The sequence below is a fragment of the Patella vulgata genome, chromosome 7 (genome assembly GCF_932274485.2).
Source record: "Patella vulgata chromosome 7, xgPatVulg1.2, whole genome shotgun sequence".
Taxonomy (NCBI): Eukaryota; Metazoa; Mollusca; class Gastropoda; family Patellidae; genus Patella; species Patella vulgata.
This window is the reverse complement of record NC_065885.2, coordinates 60462640-60488212: the sequence shown is the minus strand read 5'-3', so window position 1 is coordinate 60488212 and position 25573 is coordinate 60462640. Positions and strand designations below refer to the sequence as shown.

General features: G+C 35.4%; 1 protein-coding gene across 1 annotated transcript; it reads right to left on the bottom strand.

The window, feature by feature from the left end:
• Positions 1 to 600: 600 nt before the first annotated feature.
• Positions 601 to 24828, bottom strand: LOC126827510 (protein CIP2A homolog). The gene is made up of 23 exons (XM_056102562.1): positions 24707 to 24828; positions 22882 to 22990; positions 22232 to 22391; positions 21561 to 21673; positions 20164 to 20258; positions 19125 to 19221; positions 18394 to 18513; positions 17759 to 17904; positions 17176 to 17251; positions 15260 to 15502; positions 14178 to 14340; positions 13160 to 13301; positions 11744 to 11843; positions 10286 to 10404; positions 9344 to 9554; positions 8349 to 8411; positions 7686 to 7796; positions 6982 to 7115; positions 5730 to 5792; positions 4837 to 4950; positions 3728 to 3810; positions 3033 to 3193; positions 601 to 2206 (listed from the first exon to the last, which is right to left on the bottom strand). Exons 2-23 carry the CDS (start codon positions 22975 to 22977, stop codon positions 2048 to 2050), a joined length of 2769 nt encoding a protein of 922 aa, XP_055958537.1. The 5' UTR covers positions 22978 to 22990; positions 24707 to 24828; the 3' UTR covers positions 601 to 2047.
• Positions 24829 to 25573: the final 745 nt, after the last annotated feature.

Genomic DNA, 25573 nt, shown 5'->3' with positions numbered 1-25573 from the left:
CAATTTTAATACAATCATTCGCTTGCTTGTAGGGGGTCTTTTAACAGTGGGAGGAAACCGGTGGACTGGGAGAAAACCCACGAGGTTGGACAGGCAACCCTACTTCTTGTGATCTTGTGATCCAACACGCATTCGCCCCCCACCCCCTCCAATTCATCAAAGGCGTTTGAAATGAAATGAAATGGGGTTTAACGTCCTACTCTTCTGCACCTAACCTGGGCTAATTGAACACGGGCATACGCCATACAGTGTGCTATGAGGGAAATTTTGCCCGGGCAGCGGCGCTACGGCCTACTCTTATATCGAATTCCAACTGCCAAGGGATCTTTTACGTGCACGCCAATGTGTACACGGGACCTCGGTTTTTCGTCCCATCCGAACGACTAGGCAGCTGTCCTTGTCAGGCCCTCCGTCCTGCATCACTGACAAGGGGGAACCACGCCGGAAAATCTGGATGAACTTTCTCGGCCAATGCAGGGATCGAACACCTGACCTCCAAGCTAGCAAGCCAGCGCCTTACCCACTTAGCCACGTGATCAACAAATGCTCACGTAAGATAACTTGATTCCCCTCAGCTCTACTCACAATGAAAATAACAAATACGTGTATATATGGATTTATTTACACTTAGCACTAAATATATATACAATATATTACATAAAATATATTACATGCAAGATACACCCACATTTTACAAGAGGTGGACAGAGAGGGGTGCGCGATTGTCAGTACGCAACGTCCCGAATTGCAATCAAGTAATACGGAATTCAGCCATGTCACAGTTCTGCCAGTAGCCAGAGCTGAGGTGGTGTGAGTAGAATGTGACGTATTTTAAGTAACAAATACGTTTCAGCAGTCAATTCAGCCATGTCACAGTTCTGCCAGCAGCCAGAGCTGAGGTGGTGTGAGTAGAATGTGACGTATTTTAAGTAACAAATACGTTTCAGCAGTCAATTCAGCCCTGTCACAGTTCTGCTAGTCCTGACAGCTGAGGTGGTGTGAGTAGAATGTGACGTATTTTAAGTAACAAATACGTTTCAGCAGTCAATTCAGCCATGTCACAGTTCTGCCAGCAGCCAGAGCTGAGGTGGTGTGAGTAGAATGTGACGTATTTTAAGTAACAAATACGTTTCAGCAGTCAATTCAGCCATGTCACAGTTCTGCCAGCAGCCAGAGCTGAGGTGGTGTGAGTAGAATCGTGACGTATTTTAAGTAACAAATACGTTTCAGCAGTCATGACTGGTTGAGATATTTTTTATGCAGTCGGCACATGCGTTGTACTCCAAAATTCTCATTTTTACTCGACTGAAACTATTTTGGGAATTGAGAGAGTTTAATTCCGGAAGGTCAATTGAGTATCCCCAGAACAAGCATACAATCAGGGGCCATAATCCAGGTTGTTTCAATCCGCCATTCATCAATATGGAAAGGAACCAAGATCTTTGAGATATAAACATATATTTTAAGTTTCATTAAAATCAGATAAAAATTGTGATCTCTAGAGGGTCCACAACCTTGGTTTTACATACTTTTACACTATTTGTGTACTGGGAGCAAAATTCTAACTCAACTGTCATTACAGTATAACGGAAATATATTTGAACAGTTTTTAAAATCAAATAAAAATTGTAACCTCTAGATTGTCCACAAGATAAAAACATGATATTTCGTACAATAATGGGTCTTAATCCAGAAAGTTACTGTCCAATATGCACAAGGAACCAAGATCTTTCGGAGATAAACCTTTATTTCAAGTTTCGTTGAATTCCGATAAGAATTGTTACCTGTAGAGTTTCCACAAACAAAATGTGAACGAACGAAAAGGGTCGACGACAATATACATCCACATGAAAATGTGGGCGTATAAAAATATTTGTAGTAGTTGGTCTTTAAAACAATAAATGCAATATTTCAAAAAATATAAACACAAACGATATTTCTAGTTGTCACAAAATTGTGATGAAAATGTCAATAAATACAATCAAATTCTGCGTGTAAAATGATTAGACACAAACACTATAATAAAAAGAATATTTTTTTCTCCTGTCTATGAGTCTGCTGATTTTTTATTTCCACCACTAAGACTTTGTATTAAAGCTGCTATTTGTGAATGTTTAGATATTTGTTCCTCTTGTTCAGATATAAGTTCATCTTTTTTAGCGATGGCTGCTTCATGTTCCTGACATACACGTTCTAATGATGAGACCTGTACGTAAATAAGACATGGGGGAATGGTTATATTTATAATATTTTGGTTACAATCTTTGGGAAAGAATGTTTTCTGGACATTTAAAATTTTTCTCCTACTCCTTCACGGTTCTTACACAGACAAGCAATGAAATGAGGTTTAACGTCCTACTGTTCTGCTCCGACTAGGCTAATGAAGACGGGCATACGCCATACAGTGTGCTATGAGGGAAATTTTGCCTAGACAATAGTGCTACAGCCTACTTTTATATCGAATTCCAACTGCCAAGGGCTCTTTTACGTGGACACCAATGTGTACACGGGACCTCAGATTTTTGTCCCATCTGAACGACTATACATTCTCCCTTGCCAGGTCCTCTGTCATGCACTACTGACGAGGAGGAACCACGCCGGAAAATCATGAACTTTCAGGGTCAACACAGGTATCGAACACAGAACCTTCGGGTTAGCGAGCCAACATCTTACTCACTGAGCAACCATGGCTTCTGGCAAGCAAATTTGTATATGGTCAGACCTTTCCAACCTTCCAGGGAATCGGACTTCCAAAATCGTCATATAGTTCTTCTTGGCACATACCAAGATTCAAAGTCGAAAGACAAGTGCGAAATGCACGACCACTGCGCCCCCCCCCACCTCATTTTCCAGCAAATATTTACATGTTATTTACCATTTTTCGAGTTATATTTTCACTTGATGCCATCAATATCTAATATTCAACAAGACATTTTGCTCACTGACATAAGCATTTTTTCAGACATCTTCATTTCCTGCTTACTAACATATACTAAAAGATATTGAACCCCAAAATAGGGTTTTCTTTTCACCTTCATTTGTAAGTTTTTCTTCACGTCTGCTAACTTGCTAACTTCACTTCGTAAACCTTCCGTAGCTTTCTCTAATTCTTCACGGTCTTTTTCTAAATCTTCCTTTTCTTTCTGTAGTGAGGAATATTTCTTTTCTAATTTACTTAATGATTTTGTAGTTTCTGAAATATATAACACCATTTAACAGATACATGATACAAAGTAGAGACAGTCAAGAGGAGAACATTCTAACTGATAGTTAATTTAAAGAATATATAATTTATAGTTAAAGATACATTATGGGAGATTAGATAAAGAACTGATAGTTCTCACTATAATAGTTAAAAACTAGATCATGGAAAGGCAATTTGCTGAAAATTTCAGTCAAATTGATCCACTATGAACCAAGATTTCAGCGATTGAATATTGGGGCTAGCCTCGTTCATCATTACTAAAGTCGGTAGGATAAAAAACATAATCTCAATTATCCATTTTTTGATTTAATTATGAATGGAAATCGAACAACAAATCGAATCCTAATCCAGTAAACATCGCAGGCTAGCAATGCCATCGAGAGTTGATTATGGTTTGGATAAGTTAATTAATAGTTTATATAACATTTCAGTCCTAAAGAAAGACCTACAATAGACAGATTTAGCTCTTGCATAATGTATGTTTAAGGGTACTTGTAAACTGTATTTTTACTGTGTCCTTACCTGTAAGATTTGTATCTTTTTCTTTAATTAATTTTTGTTGTTGTTTACATTCTTTCTCTAATGTAAATAATTGATCTGAGGCACTGTAAAAACATTATTAAAAGTTTATATAAGTTCAACACTGACCCAGGGTAATTGTAATTGGTAATAAAATGTAATCATTACATTTTTTAAGTAATGGTCATGTAATGAGAGAGAGAGAGAGAGAGAGAGAGAGAGAGAGAGAGAGGTCATTTCGGGACTAACACATGGTTCAATTTTTATTTCAATAATTGGCTTGCGCGTAGGGGTCTTTAGCAGTAGGAGGAAATCAGGCGACCCAGAGAAAACCCACGAGGTTAGACAGGTGACCCAACTCCTTGTCACGTACAACCGGGGAATCAAAGCCACGCAAGTTGACTCAATGACAGACCTTATGTTACAGCATGCACGTGCTAACCATTCGGCCATCCCCCCCCCCTCCCCTCACCAGAATTACGATAACCAAAGTCACTGTTATTTTACATGAGTTTATATACCATATATATTTAATTTTTCCCATGTGGTTCCACCTTGTCAGTTGTGGAGGACAGAGGACCTGGCAAGGAACAATGCATAGTTGTTCAGATTGTACAAAAATCAAGGTCACATGTACACATAGGCGTGCATGTAAAAGATCCCTTCACAGATGGCATTCCATGTAAGAGTAGGCCATAGAGCCGCTGCCCAGGCAAAATTTCCCTCATAGCACACTGTATGGCGTATGCTCTTCATTAGCCCACTCGAAGCAGAACAGTAGGACGTTAAACCACATTTCTTTCATTTCATTTATTTTACATGGGTATATGAAATGAAATGTGGTTTAACGTCTTACTGTTTTGCTCCAAACTGGGCTAATGAAGACGGACATACACCATACAGTGTGCTATGAGGGAAATTTTGCTCGGACAACGGCACTATCGCCCACTCTTATATCGAATTCCAACTGTCAAGGGATCTTTTACGTGCACGCCAATGTGTACACGGGACCTCGGTTTTTCATATCATCCGAATGACTAGACAGCTGTCCTTGTCATGTCCTCCGTCCTGCATCACTGACAAGGGGGGGACCAACATGAGTATATACTTACACATCATTCTGTTTTTTAAGTGTAGTATGATGTTTCTGTAACATATCGTGTAATTCTGTTTGAGCTTTCAATTCCTGTTGGGCTACAGTTAAAGATCGACTCAATCTTTCTTCTCTGAAATTAGACATTATAGGTTAGCCCTGAAAATCTCAGTACAGAAATCTGTGGTAAAGCATAACGTTTCGGAAATTAGTTCTATATTGGTCAATGAAAATATACTACTCATGAATGCTCAAAGTATTGATATGTCGTCAGTTGTCTGTGTTCGCTACTCAACCATTGATCTACAATATAAACACTTAGTCTCTCTCAACCAGTCTCAATTATCACTATAAGCCGTGGGTTTGGTTATAAACAAACGGCATGTTCTTGTTCCATATGGTAGATTTTTATTATTAGAAACAGATTTTGATTTTTCATCAATCTCCAGCAGTTTAATGGTCACTTATATCTCAGTTTTCTACTACATGTTCACAGCACATGCAGATGACCTACATAAGTCTAGTGACATATATTTTAATAACAATCACTAACAAACACACCATGGGGATCCTCAATTCAACATTCCAGAATTGAATCCCAAACATAGTGACAATCTACAAAGCATGTGCCGATTGCATAAAAAAAAATATCTCAACTCAACCAAATAAGATAGCTGAAACATATTGATTTTGTTAATTATGTCACGATTCTACTCATAAATTAATTCTGTGTCACTCAATTGCATTTCTATCAATTTGACAATCAAGCACCCCCCCCCCACCCAAGTCTGTTGTCTAAGGGGAGATAATATGGTCAAACTACAGAGTTACATCCCTTTCATTCAAACAGGTGAATTAATGTGAGCAAAAATTTAATTTAATTTTACACTAATTAAAGAAACTATAAATTACCTGTCAGCAATCTCACTATGAACAGCTTTCAGTTCCTCGTATTCCTCTGCTCTTATAGTTAATCTAATTAATTTAAAATATATGTAAACACCAAAAATTGTATCAATAGTGAGTTATTAAACAGGTTTGTAATAAAAAAATGAGACATTAGATTTTAGTTAAATTATAGAATTGGGATCAATATCCTTAGGTTATTTTATTGTAAGTGAATAACACATGGCTTTATCTTAATTATTTTTATTTTCAGCGAACAATATATGGTTACATTTTATCATTTTTATTTTATTACTCTCTGGCGGACTAAAAAGTAAACATTTGATAAGAGAGACAGAGAAATGAAGTTTAATGTCCACTTGACACGAACTAGGTCATTTTGGAACTAACACATGGTTCTATTTTGTTTTATTAATTTGATTGGACATAGGGGTCGTTAGCTGTGGGAGAAAACTAGAGGACTGGGGTTAAAACCCACGAGGTTGGACCGGCGATCCTACTCTTTGTCCTGTACAACCGGGGAATCGAAACCACGCCAGTTGACAGACCTTGTGATCTAGAGAGAGAGAGAGAGAGAGAGAGGGTTTAACGTCCACTTGACACAAACTAGGTCTTTTCGGGACTAACATATCATTCAATTTTATTACAATAATTCGCTTTAGCAGTGGGAGGAAACCGGAGGACCCGGAGAAAACCCATGAGGTTGGACAGGCCACCATACTCCTTGTCACATACAAGCGGAGAATCGAAACCACGCCAACTCTTATGATACAATGAGTGGACGTTAACCATTTCTCTTATGCTGGGTTTCACAATATGGCACTTTATCCAAGAGATTTATTTATTTATTACAGTTTCACAGCTAATTTAACAACTTCATAATCTGACAATTTACTGACAATCTACCATCAATCTGATTAAAATACACATCTATATTTCATTTCGTTTTTTTATACTTTCGATGGTCTCTACTACATGAAGATCTGACCAGTTGTACTGGAAGGTCCCTTCAGGGATTGTACGAGCGGCTTTTGACCCTATGACGTCAGACATTGATTAATCAAACGCCAAGAAGTAGCCGTAACAGACCGTTTCATTGGCTAATCCCTTGCGCCATATAGAACGCAGCTTATATAACAACTCTTCCAGATCCTAGTGTAGTAAAACAAAATTTTGAACTATAAAAAAAGAAACGAAAAAGGATCTGTGTTTAATCAGATTGACTAACCGGTTTTCTCAATAAAAGTCCCTAATTTACCTTTCGTTTTCCTGGTCTAACTGATCAACAGTAGTTTCTAAATTATTTAACTTTAATCTCATATCATTCATCTGTTCTAAATATTCTTCACTCTTTCTCTCCGATTCTTGTAACATTTTTCGTAAATTATGTGACTGATAAAATAGAAAAAAATAACAGCTTATTACAGAGAGAAATTATTTTTAAAGCATCACAAATGACAAAATGTGAAAATTTACTGACATCAAAATAAATGGAACAATAACCGCGTAAAATTGCCCAGGTTCTTTCTCATGCAACCAGGAAACATGCACATTCAGCTTCCAAAAATCCTTCCAAGAAAAATACCAACAAGTCTGAGAGAGTGAGAGAGAGAGAGAGAGAGAGAGAAGAGAGAGAGAGAGAGGGAGAGAGAGAGAGAGGTTTAAGATCCACTCGACTTCGGAACTAACATATGGTTCAATTTATTTCAATAAATTGCTTGCACGTAGGGGTCTTTAGCAGTGAGAGGAAACCGGATGACTTGGAGAAAACCCACGAGGCTTGACAGGCGACAGTACACCATGTCACCTTCAAGCGGGGAATCAAAACCACACCTCTCGACTCAATGACAGACCATGTGATCTAGCTTGCACTCGTTAAACCTCTAGACCATCCTATCCCCCCACTCAAGTGTAAGAAAATGAATTGATCAAATAAATAAGATACTATAATATAGAACGTACCTCTGATTCTACCCGTGCCCCATTTAATCTATATTGTGATATAAGACGGTCAGATTGAACTAATTCTAGGGTTTTTGTCTTCAATAAATTCTCCAGGTGTTCTTCATTTGTCTAAAAAAATAAAATCATAATCAAAGTAAATAAAATCATAATATCAAAGTAAATAAAATAATATCAAATTAAATAAAATAACATCAAAGTAAATAAAATAACATCAAAGTAAATAAAATAACATCAAAGTAAATAAAATAATATCAAATTAAATAAAATCATAATATCAAAGTAAATTAAATCATAATAACAAATAACTAAAAACCTGCTCAGATTAGTAAATTTTTAAAAAATGCAATAAATTAACATTCATTTACCTCAAATTAATCATTATACATCAATAATCAATTTGGTTTTTTATTTTTACTTTTAAACTAGTGACAATTACAAATTAGATGATTTTAGGTGATCTTTGATAATGTTTAAGAATTTTCAAACAAAGATTTGATATTGAATGAATGTTAAAGAAATTAGGACTGAATACGCAAAATTAAATGATATCCGGGTTACAGAGTAGTCCACTGGCACAAACTAGGTCATTTCAACACATTGTTCAATTTTAATTCAATAATACCCCCCCCCTCCACAAAACTTTCCTGGCTGTATACTCACTTTTAACGACTGTAGTTGATGTTCATATAACTGTATAATATCGGATACTTTAGAATCTTTCATCTGAATGTAAAATAAAAAATAAAAAAACAAACAAAAATTTGAAATTTGATAACATTGATGCAAGCAAAATACATAACTTTTACATATTTCTTTCATTTAAATGTAAATGTCATCAAGTTGAAATGGTTAGGGTTAGGGAGAGCTGGGGCTGTCACTATACGGTTACATGTAAAATCATAACCCCTGCATTCCACTCAACCAAGCTGTAAAGGTGTACTAGTAGGAGAGAGCAAGACAGGGGGTGGAATTGCTTAGCGGTCTATATAGAGTGTCGCGCTTAGAGCTCTAGTTGGCCGTTCACCTCTGGCTTGCGGTTGGGGTTTCGATCCCTGGTGTGAACGTATGTGGCTTGGAGATAGGGGCGACTTCTCAACTTTGTGGGTTTACTCTGGGTACTCCAGTTTCCTCCCACATGAAAGACCTCTGAAAATATCACCATTTGTGGAAGCGGACGCTAAACACCAAGAACAACAACAGAGTGCACTATAAACTTATGTAGCAAGAAAATCCTCTAGCAAAATGACTAGATTTGGTAAACACTAAAATTAATATATTTCAAAGTGTGCAGTCCTTGTTGTTTGCATTTTAGAGGAGAGCCAAAAAAAGCTCCCCTAAAAATCTCTCCCAGTTTCGATAAGAAGAGTGATTTAGAAATTAAGGAGAGTGATTTAATATTAAGGAGAGTGATTAGTTGTGTGTATGAAGATCAATAACTTCATGAAATGGGGTCATTCCTGGTTTCATGAATGACAATAAACACCCAATGACTCTGTAACAGAGAGCGATTTTGAATTTTAACGGGAGGGGAAAAATCCTCCCCTCAGTCGACATTCAGTGTTACCGGCAGGTGCTCAAGAGCGATCACTTGCCTTAAAAAACAATGACTGTCAGAGTGTCCTACGAATCGAGATTTGCTAATGCTTTATATTTACCTCTAAATTTGTTTCCATCTTTAATATAAGATTTTGCATGGTTTTATTGTCCTCATCCGACATGGTGTGTTTACTAGTAAGTGGTAGTATAGTATGATTGGTGTTCTCTTTATTATAACTTATATCAGATAATACAGTCGTTCTCTCAGGTACAACTACGGCAGTCTCTTCATTATTTCTTACATTCATTGTTGCAACACTATCACATAACCTACAAAATACATTAATGTTTAAATTTGTAAAATGGTACAGAAATGGCTGCGTCCATGTGGATTTTCGCCATTTTGTGACCATGTAATGTTTGTGCATAACAGTTCAGTCTGAACTTAAAATTAATTTAAAGAGGAGTTTCATATTTTTTTTTTAATAACTTTAATAAAATTGAACAAAATATAACAGATAATAAATCCTGCATGTTTAAGAATGAAAAATGTGCTAGTACTAAATTTTTTATTATAAAAAAGATAAATATTATAAAAATATGATAAATTAAATAAATGAAATGAAATGGGGTTTAAGGTCCTACTATTCTGCTCTGACTGGGCTAATGAAGACAGGCATATGCCATACAGTGTGGTATGAGGAAAATTTTGCCCAGATAGCAGTGCTATGGCCCTACGTTTTTAACGAATTGCAACTGTCAATGGTGCTTTTACGTGCACACCAATGTGTACACAGGTCCTCATTGTTCATCCCATCAGAATGACTATACATTGCCACTTGCTAGACCCTGGATACATTGCCACTTGCTAGACCCTGGATACATTGCCACTTGCTAGACCCTGGATACATTGCCACTTGCTAGACCCTGTGAAAATCCAGAGGAGCTTTCTCGACCAACGCAGGTATCGATCAAAGAACCTCAGAGTTAGCGAGCCAACATCTTACTCAATGAGTTACCGTGGCTCCACGATAAACTAAATAAGAAATATAGAAACTTACACTACATCTAGAAAGATATCTAAACTAGCAGCTGTACTAACTAACTGTAATGCTGTTTGAACATGATCACGATTATCAGATGTTATATACGTGGCTAAAAACGGTACTAATCTACAATCCTATAATTATAAAAATAAATAAAATAAAATAAAATTTCATTAAATTTTGTTTACATTATATTAAAGGTGCATTATGGAAGATTAGATTAGATAAAGAGTTGACAGTTCTCACTATAATAGTTAAAAAATAGATAATGTAAAGAGAATATGCTGAAAATTTCAATCAAATTACTTCACTCTGAGCCGAGAAAATCAAATTTCAAGAACATTGTAGCTTTGATTGTCATTGTTAGCATTGTTACAACAATAACAAGGTCTCGAATATCCATCTTTACGGTTAATCATTACCTGCCGTTTAACCACAGATCGGATTCAAGTCTGTTTAAAATCGGACCCATCAGATGGCATCGAGAGTTGATTATGGTCTTGTCATGTTAATAAATGTGTAATTAATAGTTTATATAACATCTAAGGCCAAAAGAAAGACCTGCAATAGGCAGATTTAACTCTGGTATATTGTATGTTTAATTAATTTCATATACAACAGCTTGAATCACAACATACACAAAGACCAAACCAAATTAATTTTTAGTTCTTTATGTTCTTGATAAATAGCCATTTGGGCTCCATGAACAAATTGTGTTTTTAAATTAAGAAAAGCTCAAATTGTTCTGGCCAAAGCACGAATAAATAACACAGTTTTACAAGTCCTATAAATAGTATCCCACGTGTATTTTTTATGTAATGGATATCAGTATATTACTACAATTCTATAAAGAGAGAGAAATGGGGTTTAACGTCCACTCGACACAAAATAGGTTATTTCAGGACTAACATATGGTTCAAATTTTATTTTAATAATCTGCTTGCGCGTAGGGGTCTTTAGCAGTGGGAGGAAACCGGAGGACCTGGAGAAAACCCACAAGGTTGGACAGACAACCCTACTCCTCGTCACGTACAACTGGGGAATCAAAACCATGCCAGCTGAATGACAGTCCTTATGATACAGCGCGCATATGCTAACCATTCGGCCAATCCGAACGAATATACATTGTCTATTGCCAGACTGTTCTGCACCGCTGACAAGGGGGAACCATGTTGGAAAATCCTGAAGAACTTCCTCGGCCAATGCAGGAATTGAACACGGGACCTCCAGGTTTGCGAGCCAATGCCTTACTCACTGAACCACTATGGCTCCCACGTTAATATTAACCCATATATAAATAAAAATAAATATGGTTGGGGTGCCCAAGTTTAGATTTCTCATTGATTCCATAAAGTAGTTAGGTTGTAAAATGTTAAATACTGTGTAATTCAACACGGCGACCGAGGGGTTTAATATTATGTAGGTACGAATTAGTACCAAATGGTTTATTTATTTAATTAAAATATAGATTACCTGTAGCTGTAACTTAAAATAATCATCCAGATTTAACACATGTCTTCTTAATTTAGACATCAAGTTTAAACTTAATAAAATAACTTCCACACCTACATCACTGAAACATGAAATATACATAATATTATTTTCAAAATGAAATGAAATGGGGTTTAACGTCCTACTGTTCTGCTCGGAACTTGGCTAATAAAGACAGGCATACTCAATACAGTGTGCTATGAGGGAAATTTTGCCCGGACACGGCACTACGGCCTACTCTTATATCAAATTCCAACTGTCAAGGGATCTTTTACGTGCACGCCAATGTGTCGTCGGACCTCAGTTTCCGTACTATCCGAACGACTAGACAGCTGCCCTCCATCCTGCATCACTGACAAAAGGGAATCACACCAGAAAATCTGGATGAACTTTCTCGGCCAATGCAGGGATCGAACACCCGACCACAAGGCTAGCCAGCCAGCTTCTTACCCATTTAGCCACCGTGACCCTCTATATTATTCTCAACACTTGTTGTCCTTTTGTGAACTTCCTGAGACTCTTTTACGAATTCCCACTTCCAATGTATCTTTTACAAGCTAAGCCAATTTGTGTGTAACACCTTGTTTTTTGTCCAATCCAAACAACTAGACACACATTCATTGCCTGCCCCACAGGCACCCCCCCCCCCCACCTCCCCCCCACAATGAGAAGTGATAACCACCCTTCAAAAATGACACAGGATTCCAATCGGGAATGTTCATGTTCACCAGGGAGTTTCACTTTTCAACTTTTTCTAGTACCGGTAATTCAACCTTAGGGCCCAATATGATCACTAAAAATTTCGTCGACATTAGCCCAGTTGGAGCAGAACAGTTGAACATTAAACCCCATTTCACTTAATTTCAAATCACTACAAAGCTTTAGAATTTTCTTGCCATATTTGTTTTTGGGTGGGGGGGGGCAATTTTGAATTTTCCAGCCCAAATTGTATCTTTTGGAAAGTTTCAGAACAACAAGAAAAATACATCCCGCCAATCACCAATATGTGGTCACAATCAATCTGATTAATATACGGATCTATATTTCGTTTCGGTTTTTATACTTTCGATGGCCTACACTACATGAAGATCTGACCGGTTGTAGTAGAAGATTGCGTCACAGGTCATACGAGTGGCTTTTGACCCTATGATATCAGACATTTGATTAACCAATCAGCATTGATGTTTCTAGTGGGTTACCCACAGTTCCATATGCCAAAAACTCACTGTAACAGACCGTTTCAGTGGCTAATCTTTCACATCATCCAGAACGTGGTTTATATAACAACTCTTCCAGATCCTAGTTTAGTAAAAGACAAGTAAAATGAAATTTGAACTATAAAAAAACGAAACGAAATAAGAACTATGTTTGAATCAGATTGTGCCACAATATATTTACCTGGCAGTATGATGTTTAGATGAATTATTCACCTGATACAGGTGTTTATTTTGATTAAATTGATGTTGTAATATGGTACGAAACATGTCAACATTAACTTGACTGGCTATTAACTTCTTCACATCATCGTCAGAACATAATACTAAAATAAACAATCATATCACTTTTATATACTATCAATTAAACATACATTACGGGAGATTAGATAAAATAAACATTACGGGACATTAGATAAAGAGCTGGCAATTCTCAATATAATAGTTCAAAACGAGATAATGTAAAGGCAATTTGCTGAAAACTTCAGTCAAATTGATCCACTATGAATCAAGAATTTGTCGATTGAATTTTCGGCCTAGCCTTGATCATTATAACTAAAGTCGGTAGAGAAAAAAAACATTTCATGATTTAATCATGAATGAAAGTTGAGCAGCAAATTGAATCCTAATCCCTTAAATGTCGCAAGCTAGCGATGACATTGGGAATAATTATGGTCTGGATAAGTTAATTAATGTCTAATTAATAATTTAGATAACATTTCAGGCCTCAAGAAAGATCTTCAATCGACAGATTTAGCTCTTGAATAATGTATGTTTAAGGTTAAAAAAAATAATAACAAAATCAATAACAATCAAAGTATGTCAGCTTGAATAAAACTGCTTTCCAGCAAGATAACGATCGGCGAACAACTATATAGGCAATACAATCTATGTCCTACTGGGGGGTGTGGGATGGCCTACTGACCTAAAAAGTTGCGCTTTAAGCTCTAGCTGGTCAGCCACCTAAGGCTGGCAGTCGTTACTTACGGGGAATATATTTGTTTTTAAAATGTTTCTGAAAAGTTTCTCAAAATTAAGTCACCATAGACGCAAGCGCAAAAGAAAACCCTAGAATCTTTCCAGAACAGGCTTCTGCATTTTCTATTAGACACATAACAAAAGGGAAAAGAAAATATTCTAAGTGTTTTATAAAAATTCATCCAAAATAAAATTATTTCAAGCACAAAGAAAGATCAAATTACCTGTTAAAAATTGTAAAACTTTGGTTGTTTTTTCCTGTGTTTTAGTATCACTTGTATCTACAGTTTGTTGACAGTTTTCACGTAATATTTTAATTAATAAACAAACCATCACTTCAACATGGTTACGACTCATATTATTTTTATCATCTGAAAATAAGACTTCCTGAAACACAGAGAACAATTAAATAGTACATCATATTCCTTGTGGTTTGCTAGGGAGAGAGAGAGAAATGGGGTTTAATGTCTACTTGACACAAACTAGGTCATTTCGGGACTAACATATGGTTTCATTTTATTTCAATAACTTGCTTGCGCGTATGGGTATTTAGCAGTGGGAGGAAACCAGAGGCCTTGAAGAAAACCCCCCGAGGTTGGACAAGCTCCTTGTTATGTTCAAGCGGGGAATGACAGACCTTATCATTTCCCATGTTCAAGCGGGGAATGACAGACCTTATCATTTCCTGTGCACGCGTCAAAACCACCAGACCAGGAATGAGGGATATAATTCCTAGGAGTTCAAGGACGGCTTTATTATCTAACCTATGTTTTTATTTATCAAACTCTGATTCAGATTAAATGTTTCACCTATTTATGTGCTCTTTCTTAATATTGAATATTTTTTCTGCATAGACATCAAAATTTGATTAGGAAAATACCAAAAATTATTGTGTTCACTGTTTACCATTTTGAATTGATCTTTGAATACCTTAAAGATGCATTATGTAAGATTTAGTTCTCGCTATAGTTAAAAAATAGATAATAAAAATGGAATATGTTGAAAATTTTAGTCAAATTACTTCATTCTGAGTCTTGATTACCATTGCTACCATTGTTACAATTGTATACAAAGGCTCAATTATCCATTTTTTAATTAAATCATTAACTGCCAATTATTTTTAAATCCGTTGAAAATCAAGAGCATCTGATGATCTAGAGAGTTGATTATGGTCTTGTCATGTTAATAAATGTCTAAACAATAATTTATATAACATTTAAGGCTTGAAGAAAGATCTGCATTAGGCAGATTCAGCGCTTGAATAATGCATCTTTAATTAAATATCAAATGTCAAAAACATACCAACCTCAAATACTTCTTTTAACAAATCTATAGCCAGTAATGAAGCTGTATGTGTATCAGTGGCCTCTATTGGTTGAGATGCCCAATGTATTGTAGCAAATAACGGAGATGATGATTGGTTGACAGGTTTGCGTAATAAATTTTCTAATTGAGACAGATCACGTAAAGGTTGACATCTGAGCATAATGGAACAAATAGATGTCCTCATCTGTGCTGTTGAACTAAATTCTATTAATAGTTCAAAAATCTAAAATAACAAAACAAATAAAACTAAATGGGATCTTTTACGTGCAAGCCAACGTGTACATGGGACCTTGTTATTTTGTCCCATCTGAATGACTATCCCATTGACATGAGGGGACCATGCCAGAAAATCTTGATGAACTTTCTCAGCCAATACAGGGATTGAATACGGAACCTCCATGTTAGCAAGCCAGCTTCTTACTCGCCGAGAAACTGTGGCTCCCATATCTAGGGGTGATGATTTTCCGTTTCAGAAAATAGCAAATTCCGTTTTAAGTATTTTTAATTCCGTTATTTTCCGTTTCAGAGCTGACCATATTCCGTTTTTTCGAGATAAAATGTTATTTTATGAATAAATGAATAAAACATCTTAAAATGCCTTTTATTACAAAACGGATCATTTTAAACCAATGATAACAAATGTTGAATTGTGAATGACTTGTAATGTTCAATGACTAGTTATTCTTAAAACCTGTTTCCCGAATTAAATAACAGAAAATTACATCTTGTGAGCTCGTTTCATCTTTTTAGCAGACAAAGCCATTTTTCTCAGCTGCTAGTTGTAGTCGCGATTTATCCAGACATCTTCGTAGTTACTACCGTTTCTTCGAGAATAAGGGCTGGATTCACAAGGCTACGGTATATTTCTGATGTCACGTGGTTAATGCGGATAAACACGAGTCACGAGCCCGGCAGTAAAATAAGAAGTAAATGAAACGATTTTTACTTTTATGAAGTGACAGAAGTTTTTTTTAAGACATATATATACATTACAATGTTTAATTCAAGTTAAACTACAGAGTAATTTTACAATGGGATACATGAAAGACGGGTTTTCGTTTCGATTAAAATTATGATTCCTAAATGAAATGATGAAATGAAAGTAGCGAAATACTAAAATAGACAGTAACAAAACCACGCGATATCATTCAATATTTCCGATTTTTATGAATAAAAAGATGAAATACTTTGATAACTGCAAAATTATTTTGAGTTTGTGTTTAGTATCAGCAAATATCGGCTTTTCCGTCTTTTTCCGTGTGAGATTTCAAATTCCGTTTTGAGTGGACAATTCCGCGATTTCCGCGTTTTTTCCGCGATCACGGAAAATCATCACCCCAACATATCAGGAAAGATGACATGCTCTAAAATGGATGAGGATCAATCTGTTTTAACCATAGATCCTATTTCGTTTCATTTTTTCTAGTTCAAAATCCTGTTTGTCTTAACTTCATCGGGATCGGAGTGATGTGAAGGATACCCCTGACGAGAGACTCCTACTACAATCTGTCAGAAGTATAAAAAGACGAAATGAAATATAGATCAGTATTTTAATCAGACTGGACAAAGTGTAACAAAGTACTCTATAACTTTCATCAAATTAAACAATCATTTAGGTGCTTAGAACTTTATGACCTCAGCTGTTTTTTGATAATATATGATATTGACTTTTCAACTGTGTATAAACTTCTGTTAAGGCACAGACTGGCTATGATCTAATTAAACATGTAATTAATCCCATGTGTCATTTACAAACTACGTATGATCTGTGTACAAGCTCCACATGACTTCAAAGGAATATGCACTGGTCATTAAGCATACCATGATCTGATAATGATTTCAAAGGAAATTTATTTATCTATTACTAAATATTTGGGACTGTTCAGCTAAACTTACCTTTGCGACAGAATCTGGTACACTACTTGTTAATAAATTTAAAGTATTTTCTAGACAGATTGGTAGATGTTCATACCTATAATAACAGTAGAACATTTTATATTTATAGCACGGCTTTCATGAGTTAACAGGTTTAAACATCGAGGACGTAGGTCGAGGTGCGCATGTGCGCGGAAATATCGATGCCTGTCAAGCGGTTGCCATGAAAGATACACCCACATTTTGCAAGAGATGGACAGAGAACAAGCTAAAATATCAATTTTTGTACCATTAGGGGCCATAATCCAGAATGTTACGGTCTGATACATGCCAATATCGAAAGGAACAAAGATCTGTGGCAGATAAACCTAACATATATTTCAAGTTTCATCAAAATCGGATAAAAATCTAATCCTTGAGTGGCATTTAGTGATTGAGCACATTAAAAAAACCACAACACAATTTATATGGAATACAATCACTGGATAAAAATTGTAACCTGTAGAGTGTCCAAAGAAGTATTTTAGACTTTGATACATGACTAGTAAATTTAGTTGTTCAGGACTTTAAGGGTAAACTCAGTATTTTAAACATTTTTACATACTTGAGTAGTGAATGAAGTATTTTAGAACTTTTAGATATATCAGTAAATACATCAACAGCATATCGTCTAGTTATACCAGTATCACCATTTATCAGTAAATTAAATAACAACTGTAGAGTGTTTCTTAAATTAGCACCACTTAATACCTGTAATAAAACATAATATCCAATTAGCACCACTTTAAAATACCTGTAATAAAACATAATATCTTAAATTAGCACAACTTAATACCTGTATTAAAACATAATATCCAATTAGCACCACTTTAAAATACCTGTATTAAAACATGATATCCAATTATTCAATCTATAAACAATCCAATAGCTGATTACTAGAAATGAAATGAAATGAATGCCATTATGGGGTTTAATGTCCTACTATTCTGCTCCTATACTGGGCTAATGAAGTCGGGCATACACCATACATATGAGGGAAATTTTGCCCTGGCAGTGGCACTATGGCCTACTCTTATATCGAATTTCAACTGCCAAGGGATCTTTTATGTGCACACCAATGTATAAACGGAACCTCGTTTTTTTCATCCCATCTGAACGATTGGCAAATTCTTGGCATTATCTATTATTGCAAGAAATACTTTCAGTTCAAAAAGTTATGTAGAATTCATGTATAATTACCTTCTCTCCTAAAACTTCATGTTGAAATACACTGGTTATAACAGACAGGGAAAATATAACGTTAGTTTTATTCTGATCCAATAAAAAGTTTAATAAGGCTCGACACAACTTTGAACATTCCTGAAAGTGAAAGTAGAGAAATGCGAAATATGCACTTAATTGCTGTTGAAACTTAAAAATGAAATGAAATGGAGTTTAACATTCTGCTGTTCGGCTCTGGCTGGGCTTATGAAGATGGGAACTTATAAATGTAAAAGATGCAATGATGTCGCACAAGAATCTTGATATTATCATTATGGATCATTTTTTTAATTCTTGATATTATCATTATGGATCATTTTTTTAATTCTTGATAATAGTTGTCAAAATTCTGATAGTTATTACAACTATTACAAGAGAGAGAGAGAGAGTTTAATGTCCACTGGACACAAACTAGGTCATTTCGAGACTAACATAGGGTTCAATTTTATTTTAATAATTCGCTTGCAAGTAGGGGTCTTTAATAGTGGGAGGAAACTGGAGAACCCAGAGAAAACCCACAGGGTTCAACAGATGGCCCTACTTCTTGACATGTACAATCGGGGAATCGAAAACATACCACTTGACTCAATGACTGACCTTATGATCCAATACGCATGTGTTAACCATTCGGCTACCCACAACATATAAAGAATGTTCACTTTTCAAAGAGACAGTATGAAGAACATATTATAATAAGTATTGATACGTACCAAGCTTCTAATGTATGTTTGAACTGTTATATTTTTTCTACATATATTAGCCATTAATCCCAGACAGGGTTGCGTTAATTCACTTGTACTTGAACAACTACAAACAGAATGGTACAGTAGATCATTGTCAGAAATTCTTTCAAAACATGGATAAACTAAAAAAAAGTATTACTGACTAAAAACTGAACGTAAAAGCCATAAGACATTTTGATAACATCATCATTGATGTTATGGTACTTTGTAACAATTAACATCCCCATTGATGTTACGGTACTTGGTAGACATGGTGTCTTGGTTTCTATTGCTGTAGTTGTCATACTTAAAGATACATTATGAATGAATGAATGAATGAAATAGAGTTTTATGGCATGTCAGCTCAAACCGGGCTATATTGCGCCAAACATATGGTGAAAATTATGAGACAAATTATATGCTATCACATAAAGTATTCATGTACACAAATAAAAACAAATACAACATCATGTTAAATAATTAAAAATAAAAATCACAACTTCATGTACACAAATATTTAAAATGAAAAACAAAAGATACATTATGTAAGATTTAGATAAAGAGCTGGCCGTTCATGCTATAATAGTTCCAAAATAGAAAATTCAAAATTAATATATTGAAAATTTCAGTCAAATTACTTTATTCTGAGCGACGTTATCACTGTATGAAGTTTGACATGGATTGTTTATTATTGTAGCAACATTACTGGTTAATCGAGACTCAGCCTCGCTTCTCCATTTTTAAACTAAATCATTAAATAGCAATAGTATTTTAATCCGTTTACATCTACACCATCCGAATGTCTAGAGAGTTGTCTATAGATGTGTCATGTGAATAAATGTTTAAATAATAGTTAATTTATATAACATTTGAAGCCAGAATAAATACCTGCAATAGGCAGATTTAGCTCTTACATAACAGATATCAGCCTACTGTAATATGAACTTTGCATTTTTAAAATAATAGAAATCAAATTTTCATATTTTTTTCCAGCCTGTGAAATATGACAATTTAAAATTGTACTTACATCTGTTTGACTAGGAATTTCAATAAATATTTAATATGGTTATCATGGAAATTGATCTGTTGTCCATAAGTCAACATCATTAATAATTGTATACACTGAAAAACAATATTAGAAACAAAAAGATATCCATTAATAATTGTATACACTGAAAAACAAACAACATTAGAGACAAAAAGATATCCATTAATCAAGATCAAAATACATCTGAAAGAACAAAATATTATTGTGATTAAAAGTAAATGGAAAAAAATGATCACATGTGTGTGTAATGTCTCATCAGTAGCAATACTTCTCAGTTTTGTATTTCCCCTGGTATTTTTCAAGTTCAATACACATGCAAAGCTTACAATCTGATCAAAACACAGATCCTATTTCGTTTCGCTTTTTATAGTTCAAATTTCGTTTTACAGTACTTGTCTTTACTATACTAGGATCTGGAAGGGTTGTTATATAACCCACATCTTGGATGATGTGAGGGATTAGTCAATGAAACTGTCTGTTACTGCGCGTTTTTGGCGTACAGAACTGTGGGTAACCCACTAGAAACATCAATGCTGATTGATTGATCAATGTCTGACGTCATAGGGTCAAAAGCCACTCGTACGACCCCTGACACGACCTTGCTGTACAACTTTTCAGATCTTCGTATGGTGTAGGCCATCGATAGTATAAAAAACGAAACGAAATATAGATCTGTATTTCAATCAGATTGGCTAAGCTTATATTGTTATTTCATTCAAATGGGAAGGAAATTGGTAGACCCAGGGAGAAACCCACAACTTAAGGCAGATGTAGCAGGGTTCCAGGTTGTAGATTCAGGTTTTATTTACAGGTGGATCTTCGTACAGTATAATATAATAACGCCGATAATAATATAACAATCAACTCCTATAAAATAGGATCAGATAAATATTCGTACAGTATAATAGAATAATGCTGATAATAATATAAGGATAAACTCCTATAAAATATGATCAGATAAATCTAACCAATAATATAATTCAAATGTCCTGCACCACTGACAACGGGTAACCACGTGGGAAAATCCTGATGAACTTTCTCACCCAACACAGTGATCGAACACAGGACCACGCAGGAAAATCCTGATGAACTTTCTTACCCGACGCAGGAATCGAACACAGGACATCTAGCTTAGCGAGCCGACGTCTTACCCACTGAGTCACTGTGGCTCCTAATACTACAATAAACATAGTAAAACAAAAATAAAAATGGTTGGGGTGCCCAAGTTTAGATTTTTCGTTGATTCCATGAAGTAGTTAGATTTTAAAACGTTAAATACTGTGTAATTCAACATGGCGCCCTAGGGGTTTAATATGATGTAGGTACATGTACGAATCAATACAATAAACATAGTTAATAAACCTGATTAACATTACCTCTAATGTAAAACCTTCTGATTGTTTTTCTACAGAATTCTTTAAGACTGATGCCAAAGATTCACTTAAATGAAATTGACTTTGAAGCAATGTACAAAGGTCATGGTCTTGAACTGAAATACAGAAAAGAGAGAAATGAAATGAAATGAAATGGGGTTTAACGTCCTACTGTTCTGCTCCTAACCTGGGCTAATGAAGACGGGCATACGCCATACAGTGTGCTATGAGGGAAATTTTGCCCGGACAGCGGCACTACGGCCTACTCTTATATCGAATTCCAACTGCCAAGGGATCTTTTACGTGCACGCCAATGTGTACACGGGACATTGTTTTTTTGTCCCATCCGAATGACTAGACAGCTGTCCTTGACAGGCCCTCCGTCCTGCATCACGGACGAGGGGGAACCACGCCGGGAAATCTGGATGAACTTTCTCGGCCAATGCAGGGATCAAACACCTCCAGGCTACCGAGCCAGCTTCTTACCCACTTAGCCATCATAACCCCCTTTGTCATAAGATACAACATTTTTTGCTATTTGGACTGATAAACTACATATTAATCACCCCAAAAATACCAATTTTATTTATGAACCATGTTCCAAACTTGGCCCAAATACCTGATAAAAACAATACACTCTAAATCACAGTTATAAAAAAAAAGGTAAAGCTTACCCAAATTTTGAAAAACCATAATACATTTATTAGCTAGCACCATTTTAACCTGTGGATCATTCAATATTTGAACAACTCGAGTCAAACAATCAACAGCTAACATATTTCTTGTGTTAAAAAACTTTAATGATGGTAGATTATCTGTATGGCTTTGTAAACTCTGAAACAACAATAATAAATATGTAAAAGAAATGAAAAATGATTTAACTCCTACTGGTCTATGAAAATGGTCATATGCCAATGCCAGTAGCCACACATATGCCAATGCTATGAGGGAAATTTTTCCCAGACTGCAACGCTATGGCCTACTCCTTTATCGAACTCCAATTGCCAAAGGTTCCTTAATGTACATGCTATTGATTTTAAGTGTTTTTTTATTTGTGGCTATAGTTCTGACTAAATTAATTTGCAGAAAAAAAGCTATCAAAACTCACTGAAACAAACAAAGCAAGATGTCATAGTTCATCTTGCGCAGTTTCCCTTATGTGCGTTGAAGATAAAAAAATAAAATTCTTTTTTAAGATAAATGTTCTAGAAACTCAAAACTCCAACAAAAAAATTCACAGTCCATGTCATTTATATGTATAGGACCATTGACATGTGTTTTATTTAGTCGGAACTTGTTAAACTAAAGCTTTTGTTACGCCTACCTCAAGTTGACTCTGTAGATAAACCATATTACTGTTACTACTGCTTGTAAAATACTGATTAGCTGCCATGACAACAGCTCTTGCACAAACATCCATCGTTTATTTTATTCTGAAAAAAAAAAACAATTAACGATAAGACCCTTTTTTAAAAAACAGCCTAACCTTTAAAATTCTGTGTATCTCTAATCATTTTTAATTACCTTGAGCCTCTAAATCTAAAAATATTTTACACTGTCACTGACGTAGGCAAAAGAAAACATGGTAAAACCATCCAAAACATAACAATCAAAATAATTTTTGTTCCTTGATATCAACATAATTTTTATTTCCATATTGATAAAAAGCATTATTATCAACGGCTTTTCTTTTCAAATGAAACTGTTTGCTATTTTCTGTGTTGAATGTACCCTATAATGATCACAATTGGGGTACGGCAAGCTTATTGTTATAAATATGTAACATTAACTGTAACCATCATCTCAAGTGTCCCACTTCGACATCTAGCTAGCTGGTCACCTCCTGCTTGTTTTCGTGGTTTCGACCCCTGGTGTGAGCGTATGTGGCGTGGGTTGGAGATGGGGGCACCGTCTCAACCTCATGGGTTTACTCCAGGTAAAGAAGAAGAAGAATCTACCGCTTCACTGACAGTTTTGTGCTACTCCTTGGAATCTACTGATTGATCATTCAGATTTATTTTTCTAATATGAATTGAACTTTGAAGCAGGGGAACACAGACATTTACCTTAAGTCAGATGCTGAAGAATAAATAGGAAAGCACCACACCACGAAGGATAAATCATATGTTGAAACAACATCTGCCAATCAAAATATGCAATTTAGACATTGTGAAGATTGTTTAAAGTAATGGCTGATTGCATGGTGACATACATGTATACAAGTGAAGTAAGCCTACGTTGGACAAGTTAAAAACACCATCCAAAAGTTAACGATAACTCTCCCTACAGTTGTGCAATAGTTTTGCTAGCTGCAATTTTAGCCATGATAATTCTTATCTGCAGCTGCAATTCATACACTATTTGAGGCTTTGAGCAAGTAAAATTAGGTTTAATTGCAAAGTTTTCAACACATATGTATCTTCACAGTTTGCATGGAAATAAGTAATTATGCTACAAATACTAAATAGTGAAGTGTGGAACAATGATATCATAATCTTATCTTATCAAACCGTTTTTCGAGTGACATGACACCCCGTGATTCTGGTTCGGCAGCCATTTTAAACTGAACAGAAATTTTGCATAGCAGTTTGGTTTAATCAAATCATATAATTTTACGGTAAGGTTTCACCTTTATTTCAATGGCAATTGGTTTATTATATGTTATTGTTAAGCTATGTACAGTACAGTTTTGGGTCAGTGTTATTGGAAATTAATGGAGTTATAGGCCAGTAAGTGTTTTTTTAGTCAATTGACTACAAAACTTGCTCAAAGAAAGGCCTTAGACAATTCACCAACTACACTACTGTGTCACTGTGGCTGGAGCAAGACGGAAGACATCAGTAGTGGAACCATTTCTATAGTTTTGCCAGTACACATAATAGCTTGACATAACAGTATAAAATTATCTTGGTTTTGTGACATTATAATTAATAAAACAAAATGACTCATGAGATGAGCTTGGTGAAATTTAATTATGATGGGGCTCCAATGGCAATTCCAATGAGTCCAATCGAAGCTTAAAATGTTAAAAAACAAAAACATTAGAATTATCTCAACGTATTTAGCGACGTTTTTGTAGCCAACAGTCTGATAGACAAGAATCTATGCCAATAATGATTCCCTTGTTCTTTTCCACAAAATATACTTACAAGAAAAGCTTCTTGACTTTCCGAAATATTGTAAACAACGTAACTTATCAGAAAGGGTACACTTTCAAAAAACAAGTTCAAGCGCGGCATAAGCTAACTTGATTTGATAGGTACAATTCTTCTAAAAGTGTGCCATCCAACGAAACATTCTTATGAAAATTTGGGGGAATACACACTTCAATAATAACAATTTCGAATTTGAATGCGAAATGCGCTAATGTAGTTTATATCACAAGTATAGTTCAAAGTATGGCTTACATCTAATGCAAGATACAACTTTTTAATAACAGTGAAATTGTGCGAGTATCTACGTCAAATTAAATAATCGAGTACAACTTAAACCAAGGGAGAGAACTCTATTATTTTATTTTAAGCAATCAGGCCTCAGACTAGCAATTATTTGCCCATTGACTTCAATGTTAAATGACTGTAACATCACAGGCTGTAGCTTTTTGCTCAACATTCCGTTGGTTCCAATCTTTATAGGCACAATGGGGACAACATTTGGCAATCTCCTCATCATAATTTTGTAGGGGGTTGACCGTTTAGATTTTTTGCTACACGGATTTGAAGTTGACAGGGGTGAAAATCTCACTTCCGACACAATGATTGCTCTGCAGAAAGACACTTTACACCCCCTATCCCTCCGCTGTAATATCATCAGTATTACCCAAAACTGCTATGAAATTGCAAATTTGATCCCTTTTCTCCAATTCTAGACCAAAAAGTCAACCCAAAAATGCAGGAAGAGGGGAGAAAAAAATTCAGGGAAAAATTGTCTATTTATAACTCGCACTACATTCGTCCATCATGAATCCATAACATTCTCTTGTCCTATAACAATAATTATTTTTGTGAACATTCTGA

What these genes read in the sequence shown, in the direction of transcription:
- LOC126827510 (XM_056102562.1), bottom strand. Translation starts at nt 22,977, where the DNA reads ATGGATGTTTGTGCAAGAGCTGTTGTCATGGCAGCTAATCAGTATTTT. An exon ending in ATACTTCATTCACTACTCAA is followed by an intron (nt 17,252 to 17,758) that starts GTATGTAAAAAT and finishes CTGTTATTATAG; the next exon opens with GTATGAACATCTACCAATCT. An exon ending in TCTAAACATCATACTGCCAG is followed by an intron (nt 11,844 to 13,159) that starts GTAAATATATTG and finishes TTCATGTTTCAG; the next exon opens with TGATGTAGGTGTGGAAGTTA.